We start from the raw sequence: 14723 nt of genomic DNA, 5'->3' as shown, positions 1-14723 counted from the left end.
CGCACCGATAGCAGCTTGTGTTGCCTCCGACGGGCGGTGGGGGAAGGCATGTGATAATTAATATATGAGGATTCGTTCGCGACCTGTCAGTCACTTGGCCTGCTATCTTTCTATTTTCTTCATCCACAGCACTCTTGCGGATGATTTCGGTTCAGAAGGACTGGTACGATGGCTGAAACGATAGCAGCGACGACATCGGCGGAGGCGGCAGCCGACGGCGACCCGACCCGGCTCGTAGTGCCGCGCTGGCCGCTCTCCTCTCGTCTTAAGTACGCCGTCATCGCATTCCTCTGGAAGAGGTTGATCCTCAAGCCATTGCTGTACTACAGCGAGTTCAAGAAATACTTTATCCCTCCAGGCGAGAACGAGCCGGATCATGTCAAGGCTTACCCGGTGCGAAAGTCTCTCAAGGTCCGGTACGTTCTCTGTCTGTTATTTGTTTCTCTGATCCAATCCTATGGCACAGAGAATGATTAAATATGGAAACAGATGCTCATCCATCACCTAATTATTAGAATTTTCTTCCCACCCTCCTACAACCCCTCGACCTCCTCGCCGGAAACCACCACCAAGCTGCCCACCCTCCTCACCTGCCACGGCGGCGGCTTCCTGGTCGGGGAGCCGCACTACAACGACGCCTGGAACCGCGCGTTCGCCAAGCGCCACGGCTTTCTGGTCATCGCTCTCGACTACAGCAAGGGGCCCCGGCACCGCTTTCCGGCCGCCGTGCACGACGTCGAGGCGCTCGTCGGCTGCATCCTGGCCGACCGGTCCCTGCCCGTCGACGCCGCCCGCGTCGCCGTGGCCGGCTGGTCCGCCGGCGGAAACCTCGTCCTGGCCGCCTCCCTCCTGCCCTCGCTGCGCGGCCGCATCCGCGCCGCCGTGCCCGTCTACCCGCTCCTCGACCGTGCCACCGCCACCGCCGTCAAGACCCGCACCCGCCGGTACAAGCCCGCTCTGGGCGGGTTCCGCGCCCGCGACGGCGACTTCGTCGCCCCCATGATGGGCCTCTTCGACTGGGCCTCCCTCCGCCCCGGCCAGCGGTGCGACGACCCCGTGGTGAGTCCGAGCTATGCCCCGCGGGAGCACCTGCCCGCGGCCGTGTTCCTGATCGGCTGCGAGTTGGACGTGCTGGCGCACGAGGCCTGGCGCATGGCCTGCCGGCTCGCGGGGAGGAGGGTCCCCTCGCTGGACGAGCCCGTCGGGCGCGAGGAGCCGGGGGGCAAGGGAGAGCTGGTCACCGGGGGCGACGAGCGGTTCGCGTGGGAGGAGGAGACGGCGGAGGAGGACGGAGGGTTGCGGGTCAGGTGGCTGCTCGTGCCCGACACCGTCCACGGGTTCGACCAGAGCAACATCGAGGGGCTGGTCAAGGATCCGGTCTTCATGGAGGATGCGCGCATCAAGACGGCCAAGGTGATTGACTTGGTGGGGGAGTGGCTGCTCAGCGGGCCATTGCAGGCAACGAAGTCCTGATGTCCAGAGCTGGATAGGCACATGGCATTTGCGTGGTTACGTGCGTGGCTTGGTACGTTGGTCATCTTCCGCCTCCAGAAGATCAATTTCGGTGTTGGGCCTTCGTGAAACTGCTAATTAGAAACGAAGCGAATCAAGCCGGTGGGATCATTTTTGTTTGGTCGAGGCCAGAAGCTTTTCGATTCCTGAAATTAAAATTTACCATTGTTTAATTTTAGACTAAATATATCTTCAAAACGGAGTTCCCGTTAATCTGCTTCTTTCCAGCACTCTGCTTCTAATTAGCTGTTCGAGCACCATGGGAGCTTCAGACTGGACTATAATAATGGTGTCAATGCTTCCAAGACTTCGGTAGCACTCTCGAATTCTTCTTTCCAACACTTCCATATCACCGGAGCCGCTATGTTGCCCTCAAGAGAAGGGAACTCCTCTCGCGCATACCTCGCCTCCACTTCTTCATCCTCGAGTCCCTGAAAAGGGCGCTCCCACGCCGTGATCTCGTAGATCGCCGACCCCAACGCGAACAGCTCTCGCTTTACTGGCGGTCTATCGTTAAATCGTCTCCCACGTAAAGGCAGCTCGTATTGGCTCTCTTCGCAAAACGTCGGCTTGAATTCGCGGCCTTGGAGAAGCGACGCGCCAAAGTCACCTAGCTTGACACGGAATCCGTCGAAGAGAAATAGATTTCGACAGCTCATATCGCAGTGCTGTACACCCCGAGAGTGGATATAAGCGAGGCCTGTTGCGACGTCGAGAGCCATCTGTAACCGGGTACGTAGGGGTGGCGGTTGATGAGGATGCTCGGCAATGAACTGCCGGACACAGCCCAGCGGAGCGAGCTCCAAGCGGAGCGAGTGGACGCCGGCGCAGTGCTGTTCGAGGCCGAAGCACTTGAGAATGTGGGGGTGGTCACCAAGGTGCGCATAGATGGTAGCCTCCCGGGCCAGATCGTCCTCGCATTCATCTCGGCCGATGTAGTATTTGCCGTCTCGCCAAACCTGGTGACCCTTCAGGACGGTCTTGTGATCGGTTGTCGTCACGTAGCATGTGGCCCCGAGGCCAAGCAATTCATAAGGCATCAAGAATAAATGTTGTAAGGGAAAGAGAAAATGAGGAGGGGTTGTAAGTAATAACGCAGTTCGGCGTCGAGGTTCGGGGCTTAATTAAGTATTAATTATCGAAGGCAATTGCGGTGAGCAACAGTAGCAACTCGGAAGAAAGGCAAGTTTGGGCGACATCCTAGTCATCCAAGAAAAAAAAAAAAAAAAAAAAAAAAGAGGAATTAGGCAAGCACAAACCCGCCCTATTCAGCGAGCCAATGGAAAGAAACTGTCAATGAGTTCCGACGGTAATTACTGTTCGGGGAGGCCGGCGAATGGTAACAGCACTTCAACAACTACGCCAACAACACGCGCAATGGGCTGGAGATTAGGCGGCCGTGCTCGGTAAAACTCCCTGCGGTTTGTTCATGTAATAATGCAAGCCGTCCGCGGCGCAGAAGGGCTTCCATTGCCGACACCATGGTCATGCATCATGAAACCTGTTCTCATCCCTTAATAATTCTTTCCAGCCGGTGCAACAGCGTGTTCGCAATTTACAATAATACATAAGAAGGCGATTCCACCCCAATTCATCGTCCCAAGAGGTTATAAGAGGGAAAAGAAAATAAAAAAAAAGAAAAAAAAAGAAGAAGAGAGAGTAACAAAACCCGGATACGAGAGAAAAAAGACCAACAAACAACAAGCCTTTGCCCGCACTAATTAATTAATACCGAGAGCTCACACGATGACGTACTCCTTGAGCGCCTCCTCGACCTCGTCTCCCGCGCGCGCCTTCACGTCCGCCCACGTCTCGTAGCCCGCCGCGCTGCCCTCGGCCCGCCCGTCGGCCGCCCAGACCTCCATGAGGGCGTTCTTGAGCGCGGCGTCGACGTCGAGCGCCGCCAGCCGCCGCACTCGCGTCTGCACCGCGTCGCCGGACGTGAAGACGTCCCAGACGGGGTCCTTGGCCTCGTACCCCATCTCGGCCCGGTGCAGGATCTCGAAGGCGCGGGCGCGCACGTCCACCACGTCCAGCTGCAGGTCGCGCCCCAGCGAGATCTCGAACCCGCCGCCGCCGCCGCCGCCGCCGTCCCGCCGGTGCGGCTGCTGCCACCGGTGCACGTTGCCGAGCGCCACCGTCGTGCACCCGCCCTCGACGTCGCGCGTGACGCGGAACCCGGGCACCTGCGCCTGCACGTCCGTGTTGGTGTGCCCGACCAGCTTGACGTTCCACTGCCGCCAGCGGCGGGCCCCGGCGCCGTTCCACTCCGGCCCGATGGTGAGCACGCCGTCCGCCTGCGACCACGAGATGGGGGTCCGGGCGAACGCGCTGAGCGGGGGTTGGTCGTCGCCGTCGTCGTCGCCGTCGTCGTCGCCGCCGCCGCCGTGGCGGTGGTTGTCCTGCTGCTCCGGCTCCTCGACCAGCTCAAAGTGCGCGTCCCGGCCGACGACGAGGAGGAGGGTGATCTCGGTCGGCCGCGCGGCGCCGTGGCCCGTCCTGGGCGTCGTGTCCAGCGGCACGATGGTGCCCTCCCGCGCGAGCACGGGGATCTGCGACAGGTCGCGGTGCAGGTGCATGTACCGGCCGCCGTCGTAGACCAGGTGCGGGTAGAACAGGTCGACGTACCGGCCCGGCGGCAGCCACGCGCGCACGCCGCCCATCAGGGTGACGGTGCTGTTGGGAGACGTGATGGGCGCCACGAGGAGGTCCGGGCCGAAGTAGTACTGCGTCGGCACCGTGTAGGCCTCTTCGTCCTTCGGGTGGTTCCAGTACATGGGCTGGATGAGCGGCTCGCTCTCGTAGCTGGCCCGGATGTTCATGGTGTAGAGGAAGGGGATGAGGCGGTGGCGCAGGATGAGGAAGTCCTTCATGATCCTGTGCGCCTCGGTCTCGTAGTTCCACGGCTCTCTCGAGTTCCACGGGCTCTTGTTCGAGTGCAGCCGCAGGATCGGGGAGAAGCAGCCCAGCTGCACCCAGCGGACCGTCAGCTGGTTGGAGCGGACGCCGCCCCAATGCCCGCCGATGTCGTGGCTCCACCAGCCATAGCCGATGTTGGATGCCGTTGCGGTAAACTCGGGCTGGAACTCGAGACCTTCCCAAGTCGTCTGCGTGTCGCCCGAGAAGCCGATCGGGTACCGATGGGCACCGGGGCCGGCGTAGCGGGAGAACGTGATGGGACGTTGGATGTCTTTCGCGTCGCGCTTACTGGTGAGGTAGTGGTAGTGATTGAGCACCCACAGCGGGTCTACGCCGGGGAGCTTGCTGCCGGTGCCTTGCTGCCAGTCGATCCACCAGAACATGACGCCCTGCTTCTCGAGGCTGAGCTTCAGAACGTCGAAGTAGGCGTCCATGAACTCGCGATCGGTGCAGTCAAACTTGATCGGTTCCTCTCGCGACGTGTCGTGATTCAGGGCCTTGGCCACCGCCGGGTACAGGTCCTCATACGCGCGGATGCCGTCCGCCGGGTGGTCGTTGAGGGCCACTTTCAGGTTCCGATTACGCAGCTCCTGCAGGAACCCCTCGGGGTCCGGGAACAGCTTGCGGTTCCAGCTGTAGCCCGTCCATCCCGAGCCGTACTTCGGCGGGACGTCGTCGACCCGGTGCCAGTCCATATCCACGATGCTCGTCGTGAGCGGGATTCCTTCGCGTTTGAAGTGGTCCATAAGCTCGATGTATTCGTCGGCCGAGTATGCATGGTACCTGGACCACCAGTTCCCCAGCACCCAGCGGGGGAGCACCGGCTGACGCCCGGAGAGGCGGTAGAAGTCCCTGATGGCGGCCTTGTGCTCGCCGTTGTAGGCAAACACGTAACCGTCAATGCGGCCCGGCTCGCGAATGGCAATCCACCCGTCGTCGTCAAAGAGCATAGACTTGCTGTCGTCGAGAACCGCATAAGCTTTGCGCGAGAGCACACCCGGTTCCAGGTCCACGCGGCCATAGGCGCCGTCTAGGGTCCGGGCGGTGCCGCCCAGGTCTCCGTAGCTCTTGCCGTCGTAATGCCAGACGTCGGAGCCGACTCTGACGGAAAGTCCTTCCGATGAGAACTTCTTCTTGTCATAGGTGAGGTGAAAGTAGTCCGTGATGATCTCGAGACTGTCGTTTGTCTCGACAACGCGGTACTGCGGGGCATCAAAGTATCTGAATACCGCGAACGTGGACGCGCGATCCTCGAAGCCTCCGTCCTCGGACCACTCGTAACGGATCAACCGTTCGGTGAGGAGGGTGAAGCGATAGTAAGAGGATCCCTTGCCGCCTGTCACGACGGCCTTCGGATTGGCCGCCGGATTCCTCGGGAACGTGTACCGGTACCGACTGCTGGCCATTGTCTCTGTTCCTTTGTTTGCTTGGGCGGCTGAAAGCGCGAGATCCGACTCTGGAGGGGTTGCTGTTGATTTATCTAGCAAGTATCAACAGACAATCCCCAACTGGGACCTTGAGGCCAGAGTAGAGTAGCTACTGCTGTTGTTGGAGACACCGCCCTTGGACTCCCAAATATGGGTCGCGTCCCCGTTTCGGGCCGGTGGTCAGGTGTGCTTATCCCTGTCAACCTCGATGCGGGGGAGGAGCGGTTCGGTCTGGCCACGAGAGCACAAGAGTGCGACGGCAACCAATCACGACTCGGGTCAACCAGCCACCCGCTCCTACAGTTCTAATTCGTCCGGCCCAGGGTTAACTCAACTCTCTGGAGAATAATACTTCGTACCTTGGGTGTGAACCTCCCCTCTGCCTTTGTTCCTCGTGCTTCATATTGCGCCGGTTGTTGGTTTCATCAACGAGCTCACAGGTTTCCTGCTATAACATGGAAAATGGCTTCTAGACCCTCAACGAGTGACAGGCGATCAGAAGCAAAAGCCCATGCCGTCGTAACTAGGTAGTAATTATATGCAGGACTGCATATCGTACCTCACTTGATTATGCAGCGCTACGGGATCGACCGACGAGAGAACAACTCGACAGCATTATCAAGAGCCCTGTGGCAGGGCGACTGACTGCCAGTCCGCGATGCAATGAAACATTGTGACCCGCGCTGTTACGACGCCATCGCGGAGAGCGCGAGATGGTGTGGTGGCTTCACACTACTGAGGACATCAGATCGTCCGTTAATTACGTCCACGGCACCTGACCAAAACTTGTGAAACTCACCTTCCCGCCCTCACCACATGCTCGTGTTAACATCCGTATCCAAAGGGCCATCCCACGAGTCAACCACTTCCGGTCCCTTCTGCTTGAAACCTTTTTCCGCCATCGCGAGCGTCTCTGTCTGCAAATGGGCAAACTTCTCCCTCCAATGCTCGATATCTTCAGGTTTCTGCAGGAGCCCGGGGAAGTCGACCAGTGCGAGAAGGATATCAGAAACGGCCGAACTGTGAGGGCCCCTGGCCTTCTCCAATGCAGCGTATGTCTGCAAAAAGTAGTTGACGGCCTCGTCCATGCGGCGGGTGACATAGCGGATAAAACCCATGATGAAGAGGTAGGTCGGGAGCACGCGCTGCAAGTGGGGATCTTGGGCGGAAGCGGTTGGCAGGTGCGCTCCAACGATGTCGAGGACCTCTTGCGCCTCCTCGAACCTGCGGCAAGTGATGTAGGAAGTTGCTGTGCCGAGCAGGAGGCGACAGTGGGAGGCCGTGAGCCCTTTACTTGTCTTGGTTGTTATCTGCTTCTTCGCCCGACACGTTGTGCGCTCAATCTCATCCATCGCCGCAGGGCCCCTCAACCTGAGCGCCAAGAGATACTCGCGCAAGGCAGTTATCGTGTTGTCGTCTTCGGCATCCTCGCATTGTCGGGACTCCAGGTGGTCGAGCCGGATCTTTGCCGTTCCCTGGAGGGCCAGGAGGTACTCGGGCAGCGGAAGCGACTTGATCCTCGACCATGCTAAGCTCATGGGGTGCTTCGGACCTAGAATAACAGCGCACAGCCGTGCGACAAACTCGGCAACAGCCCGTCCCAGGGCTGGGCGACGAGCGGACAAGTAGAAGCAGCACCGCATGAGCGCGGGGAAAACGGTGTAGTCCTGGTCCCTGATGAACTGGGGAAGGTCATCAAGAAGGCGATTAACCACCCTGACGACGTCGGCATCCCGGCCGGGCCAGTCCGAAACATTGCGTACCCTGTCGTACCAGGCGTTGAGGCGGGCGCTGGCTGTGACGCCGCCGCGGCCGAAGTATCGCTTGTGATCAGGTGAAAGGCGCCAAACCCCCTGTTCGAAGGAGCCTTGGGTGTAATCGCGGAAGAGCCGCAAGATCTCTTCGTGGACGCGGAGCTCCTGCGCGGCGTCGAGCTTTTGCGGGACGGTGGGAGCCGACGACGGTGGGGATCCTGGCGGTGTCACGCAGGTTATCTCATTGCTGAGATCCAACGAATCGCTGCCATGTTTTGCCCAAAAGTTAGGCGTACGGGAGAGATATCGCTCGATGTCTTCCCTGTCGCATGGGTCAACCACGGAATGCTTTTCAGAAGAGTCGGGGCATCATCGCCCAGTTGGCATACCAGTCGACTGGCCGGTTCCGGAGAAAAAAAGAAGATTTCTTCCCCTGGGCATCACGCTGCTTCTTCAGCCGAAGCATGTAGGCCACCTCAGATCCCTTGTTGTTCTTGTCAATGCCCCACCGTCTTATCCTCGTCCTGTACATCTTCGGCCTGTGGAGGGAATTCGTCAGTTCTCACCACTGATTATGGCCAATTTCAGGTTTACTTTGAGGGCCTCCTAGGCGAACGCACGTCGCGAAGAAATAGTGGTTCAGGGCCATGTATTCCATTACTTCATTCAGCGTGAGTTTTTCGTGCAGATATAGCCGAGTGATGGTTTCCTTGTGTTCCTGCCATTCCTCCGCGGTGTGGGTGTAGAGGTCCTGCATGCTTGGCTTGATGATCCCGGTCTTGGATGGGCCCATTTTTGGAAAAGTTGGAAACTGGCACAGGAACGGGACAGGCGGAACCGTCGTAGTCGGCTGGGAAGCAAGACCGAAGTGATTTCAAATACGGACGTATTTCGCTGTTCTTCTTCAATCTGTGTTCCAACCTGCAGACAGAGGTCAAAGTTGCCGCGGGCTCACTGATTATGTGCGAATTGTACGGATCGATCTTGGTCCGGTGCCACGGCACCCGGATGAGGCGGAGCTCAAAGGGATTCAACTGAACGGCTGAGCCTCCAGGGCCTCGAACGCCATCGGGAACTTCGGCTGTGGAGCATGTATCTCGCTCGGCGTGGGGCACAGAACGCCCTTGCATAAACCACAGCCAATAGGATGTCGTGCAAGGGCCCAGCAGATCGTCCCATCGTGGACTCGGTGCTAGCGCACCTCCCCCATCAACGGAACAACCTATCAATGGAACACCTTCGTAAATCTTGGTACCGATACCTATACATTATCATCTTCAACTATATATACTACCCAGCGGTTAGTACCGACTAATTAGTTCAGAACTCCTACCTATCTCCTAATAGCTAGGGCTAAAACCCTTACATATATAGATATAGCTAGATAGGTATATATTAACTAATTTTACTAGTTAACTACCTATACTTAAAGATATAATTACTATTATAAGCCTAACTTAACTACTTTCCTATATATAATGCCTCTAACTAACTAAATCTAGGAACAATCTAGTATATAGGTAGCTAAATAGCGCCTTATTACTTAAACTTACTACTAAACTAGTTATTACTCTATAGAAAGAGACCTAATAAATAATATATAACTTAACTATTAAAGACTAGAAAGACCTAAGCTAGCTAGTATTTAAAAGCTTTAAAAGATACTAAGCTTCTAGCTACTAATAATAATATAATTAAAAGACCTTAATTACTTTAAAATAATAAAGATTATATTTATAAATATAATATACTAGCCTTATTACTATAGATAGATAAATTTATTAACTACCTTGACAGAAAAAAAAGGGAAAAGTAAGTATAAGGGCTATAAGAGGTTTTACTTCTTATATAATAGGTATATATATAATATAATTAGGGCCTAGTTAGGTATCAAGTTAAGGCCTAACTAGGTCCTAAATATATACCCTACAAGTTAAGATCCTTTAGTAGAATACCCAAGGTAATAAATAGGCCCTCAAGGTCCTACTAGAGGAGGCTAAATACAACCTACTAGCTATCTAGGAACCGTAGATCAACCGGTTTACAGGGTTAATATACTACCCCCAGGCTTCGAAATACTACCTAGTCTATAAACCTAAGGGCAAGGCAACTATTCTAGTAGCCAAACGGTTTCCGGTTAGCCAGTAGGACTATTTGGCAGAGGAGAACTAGTATAAGGTAACCTTTCCGACCCTAGGAGAGAGGGGGTTCGAACTCTGGTTAGTCTATAATAGCAAGGGCGAACGGGCCCTCTTATAGGACCTGCTAGCCCTACCTCGGCCAACCTACCCCCTAGTTCTTATAGGTAACTTTAACCTCTACCACCCGGTCTAGGACCTGTTTGACAGGCTTAGCCCGGGGGCTAGGGACCTCCTTAACCTTATAGACTAGTAGGACCTCGACCTACGTATACTATATAGCTAGGTCACTAGGGCCCCCTAAGGGGACTAACGTAGCTAGCCTTCTACGATAGACCTATTCTAGGCCTTAGCCAGGTTAGAAGCAACCTATAGGGATATCACAGAATATAGGAAGTCTAACCACTACCTATAGGCCCTAAACGTCTCCCTCTAGGGGACTAATAGGCCTATACCGGCTAGTAAAGGGTAGGACTAGAAGAGCCTAGACAAGGAGGTTATATAGGCCAAGGTAGCCTACCTCCTACTCTAGCTCAGTAGGTAGGTATCGGCCCTAGCCAGGCCTATCTTCTAAGGCCTAGATATAATATACTAGCCTTATAACAACTACGGATAAGCATACAATGTTTTATTCAACTACCTTAAGGGAAGAAAGAGGAGAAAGTAAGTATAGGTGCCGAAAGGGGTTCCATTTCCTAATATAAGGGGTACGTATATACTCCGGTTAGGGTTCGGTTAGGCATCAGGTTAGGGCCTAACCGGGTCCTAAGCGTGTACCCCACGAACGCCCTACGAACGTATATAGGTCTGGTCTGAAACCGGGTATAGCCTATTATCGATTAGCCCGGGTAGAGCCTAGGCCTATAATATATCCTCCCTCTTTTTCTAGTCGGATGTTCGGGTAGGTCTACCTAGTGTCACCGTGGTAACGGGTCCTATGTATACTAATAGTCTATATATACGGTCTAGCTTTGTTTAGGTCCTGTATAGGTCCTAGTCTTTGTTTTAATATTATATAGGTCCTAGCCTTTATTCGAGTTTAAAGTAAGGCCTAGTCTTTGTTCGGGCCCTATATACGCTCCCCTAGCCCTACTCTCTAAACGTATATAAATTCCTCTTCTCCCTCCCTCCGACTCCCTCTTCCTCTCTTTTATAACCTATATATTCCCCTCCTACCTCTGCCTACCTATACTCTATTTCATTACCTACTCCCGTATTATGCCCCTAAAATTTTCTTTTTTTTATTTAGAATATCTACCGCCGTCGGCTCGCTTGGTGGTAGTAGTAGTAGCTGCTGTCCTAGTAGTAATAAGAACAAAGATTATAGCGTAAGTTTTCCCTTTTGTTTTCCTGACTATGGTCGTAATATACGTGTCTTAAGTCCCTACTAACTGCCTAAATTTTAGTATAAGAACTAGAACATTTCCCTTAGTAAGTTTGCTATTAAGGGCGACTCCTCTAATAAGGAGTTTAAACTCCTACCTAAGAAGATATAGTATTATCTTAATTATGTTTACTATATTTTAAGTAGTAATAATATTATATATATCCCTAGTTATAGTATATCCTATATAATATACTATTCTACCTATGATCCTTGTATTTAGGACCTATAATTATAGGTAAATAATCTATATTTATATATAGGTATCTATAAGATTATATACTATTATAATAAGGGTATAGCCCTAGAGACCCCCCCTTAGCCGAAGACTATAACCTATGGTATATATAAGGTAGTCCTTATACCTATATTCTTTACCCTAGTATGTTCTTTTATCATAATTATAGAGGCTATATAGGCTAATTGCTCCTCTGCCTAGCTTACCTTTTCCCTTGCCTAGGCCGTTACCTCCTATTGCTATAGTAACGATTATACTATAATCGCCCTCCCCTATACTCCTACCTACTATAGTAATAATATCCTAGCTACCTCCGACCCTACCCCTGCCCTATAAGCTACCGGGTAGCTTATATGATGTATTATTGTATAAAATGATACTATACTACGCTAGATATAGTATATAAATGAAAATATATTAACTCTAGTCAATACTAATGTTACTCTCGTTACCTATATCTTAGGCACGCCTTCGCCTATGTCCTAGGCCTATTAGACTACCACCGTACGTCTTACCCCTATCCTTATCGACTTTAACTATACTCGTGTATACTACTCTAGTTCCCTAACTAAGCGTATATCATACCTGGTCTATAACCGTAAGGAGCCCGCTTACCTTGCTCCTAAGGACCCTATAGAGGAGGATAAGGAGGATAAGTACTCAGAGGAGGATAAGGAGTAAGTACGTAGTGTATTATTATTATATGTTTATTTTGTAATTAGCTTAGTCGGTATATCTATAATGTGGCTACCGCCTATCTGCCCTAGGTTCGCCTATATATATAGAAATTTTAGATTGTTTGCTTATATATTCCTCTACGTTTTCTCGTTATAACTAGCCTATTATTTAGGTATATATCCCCTTATTCCTATTCGAAAGTATCGAGCGCTTTAGTATTCTCCAAGTTTTCTAGTGGTTCCTAAGTTAGGGTATTATATCCCTTCTACTTTACTAATATATTGTAGTGGTTTCCCTTCCTCCTTGTGTTCCTAGCTATAAGAATCGCTTCTACTTTATATTCTTCTTATAGTAATCTATCCTATAAAAGTTCTAATACTAGGCTAGGGTAAGTATCTAATATACGTTATAAGGGGAGTAGGTTAGATATAATATACTTAACTAGATTAATATAGAAGGTAGGGTATAGGCCCTAGGGAATATCTAAAGTAATAGTTAACGGTATCGGTACTATTATTACCCTATATTTAGTATTAACCTAATTAAGTTTCTAACTTAGGTAGTTAGTTTTAATATTATATAAGGATAACTATACTTTATCCCCTACCTTGAACCTTTTAGCCGGACGTTAAGATCGATTAGCGTTTTCTTGCTAGCGTTACTATATATATACGATGGCAGCCTAGGTCTACTCTACGCCTTCTTTTAGGTAGTATAGGAAGTTAATAGCCCTCCCCTATAGGGTCGAAGTAGGAGCGTCTAGGAGGTTAGCAAACTGGATAGGACTTATATTATAGCTATAGAGGAGGTAACTTACGCTCGTTCTAGTTACCGTTAAGTCATGGTTATTAATTATAAGCTAGTATACCGGAAGATGTTTAGGCTAGTCGTACTAGGCAAAGGAAACGACAGTCTATAAGATAGTCTGTACCTCCTAGTTTATATGTTCTGTGCCTCTGTCTGTTTAGGGGTAATAGGCTATTAATAGTAACTATTTGATCCTAATAATCTTATAGAGAGAAGTCTAAAATTGGCTAAGCTAGTCCGAGCCATAGTTGGTAATAATCTATATCGGAAACCTATAAAACTGCCACTATATATCTCGGAACTAGAGCGTATATACTTCGGCCCCTATCGAAGATATAGCCTCGAGTTAGATGTATTTTAACAGCTGATCGGTAATTACTATAAGGTAATAGGGTGAGTTCTTCTCTCGCGCTAGGAGGTCGACTATAAAGTCGATAGAAATCTATTTCTAGAAGCGGTCGGTAATAGGTAAGGGTTAGAGGAGTCCTTGTTATAGTTACCGTAATACCTTAGCCCTTCGGCATATATAATAGTTCCTCGCGAACTACTTCGTATCGGAGGATATAAGATCCTAATAATAGTCCTATTAGAGCATCTTAAACAACCTATTCCTCCCTAGGTAACCTAATATAGGGGAGTTATAAACTCGTTAGAGGATAGTAGTAGTAAGGGGTTCCTATATAGGGAGCTAAAGTCTCCCCTAAAACTAAAGAGTACCTTATATACTTAGAGAATAGTTTATAATCTAGGTTTACGCTATATTTACCTCTTTAGGGAACTTCTAGGCCCTATCTCGGACAGCCTAGAGTCGGTATATATAGTATTTGTCCTTAAGAACTCCCTTGTCCTAGAGGGACGTAAGCAAGCTATCTATAAAAATGTTACTCCCTTTAGGTAGATAAGATATTTCTAGTAACTCTAAGATAGTAGAGGTATCTAATTAGATAGTAGGAAGAAGTTATATAGTATACCATATATCTTTAGGGAAGTCTTATTCGCGATAGGACAGGGCGTTAGGACGAGATGCCTATAATCTAGGACGGTATCGGAGCTTAAAGTTAAAGTAAGAGAGTATCTTAGCCTATTAAGCTTATCGTTCGCTAATCAGATAAGGCTAGGTGAAATATTTAAGGTTCTTATAGTTAGTTAGGATTTAGAAAGGGGCTATAATACTATAAAGCTCTACTAACCAAGCCTTTAAGTAGGAGATAATTATAAGTAATTCCTTATCGTAGATCGTATAATTCCTTTTAGCTAGGGTTAACTTTATAGAATAATAGGCTATAGGATATAGAACCCCGTCTTCTCCCTATTAAGAAAGGCATTTACTAAGGGCCGTCCTAGAATAGTCTACCTCGAGAACTATCTCCCTCTTAGGGTCCTATTATATTAGGATTAGCTCCAAGATAAAGGCCATCTTAAGGGCTTCGAAGGCCTCTTACTCCTCCTTTCCCTACCGAAACAGGGTATTCTTACGGGTTAACTATATTAGGGGCGTAGTCATCTCGGAGAAGTTAGGGATAAAGTCACGGTAGAAGTTAGCAAACCCTAAGAAACTCTATACTCCTCGAACTTTCTATAGTACCTCCTAATTACAGATAGTAGTAAGCTTCTTAAGGTTAGGATAGACTTAGCCACTAGCTATAATAATATAGCTAAGGTATTTAACTTCTTTTATAGCGAATATATACTTCTTAAGGTTAAAAGCTAACCTTACCACTTATAGTCTCTAGAGAACTTCCCTAACTTATTTTATATAGTCCTTTCTACTACCTACTATATATACTAAGATATTATTAAGGTATATTATTATAAAGTCTCTAAGTGTTAGGCTAAGGGCGTTATTAATATATTACTAGAAAGTTA

At 50.3% G+C, this 14723-nt stretch overlaps 4 protein-coding genes across 4 annotated transcripts; 1 reads left to right on the top strand and 3 right to left on the bottom strand.

Moving 5' to 3' along the window:
* Positions 1-168: 168 nt before the first annotated feature.
* On the top strand, positions 169-1473 carry P884DRAFT_287828 (Alpha/Beta hydrolase protein; the record flags this gene model as incomplete). Its single annotated transcript, XM_069443901.1, has 2 exons — positions 169-416; positions 516-1473. The coding sequence occupies 2 exons, from the start codon at positions 169-171 to the stop codon at positions 1471-1473; spliced, it is 1206 nt and encodes a 401-aa protein (XP_069293936.1).
* Positions 1474-1719: 246 nt separating this feature from the next.
* Positions 1720-2552, bottom strand: P884DRAFT_251281 (kinase-like domain-containing protein; the record flags this gene model as incomplete). Its single annotated transcript, XM_069440685.1, has 1 exon — positions 1720-2552. One exon carries the CDS (start codon positions 2550-2552, stop codon positions 1791-1793), a length of 762 nt encoding a protein of 253 aa, XP_069293935.1. The 3' UTR covers positions 1720-1790.
* Positions 2553-2913: 361 nt separating this feature from the next.
* On the bottom strand, positions 2914-5944 carry P884DRAFT_251279 (glycoside hydrolase family 31 protein). The gene has a single exon (XM_069440684.1). The coding sequence runs from the start codon at positions 5835-5837 to the stop codon at positions 3252-3254; it is 2586 nt and encodes an 861-aa protein (XP_069293934.1). The 5' UTR covers positions 5838-5944; the 3' UTR covers positions 2914-3251.
* Positions 5945-6667: 723 nt separating this feature from the next.
* P884DRAFT_210977 (Clr5 domain-containing protein) lies at positions 6668-8405 on the bottom strand (the record flags this gene model as incomplete). Its single annotated transcript, XM_069439042.1, has 3 exons — positions 6668-7934; positions 8002-8151; positions 8233-8405. 3 exons carry the CDS (start codon positions 8403-8405, stop codon positions 6668-6670), a joined length of 1590 nt encoding a protein of 529 aa, XP_069293933.1.
* Positions 8406-14723: the final 6318 nt, after the last annotated feature.

Source organism: Thermothelomyces heterothallicus (assembly GCF_042370625.1).
Source record: "Thermothelomyces heterothallicus CBS 202.75 unplaced genomic scaffold P884_scaffold_34, whole genome shotgun sequence".
NCBI lineage: Eukaryota > Fungi > Ascomycota > Sordariomycetes > Sordariales > Chaetomiaceae > Thermothelomyces > Thermothelomyces heterothallicus.
Note: the sequence above shows the minus strand (reverse complement) of the source record. Positions and strands in the feature narration are given on the sequence as shown.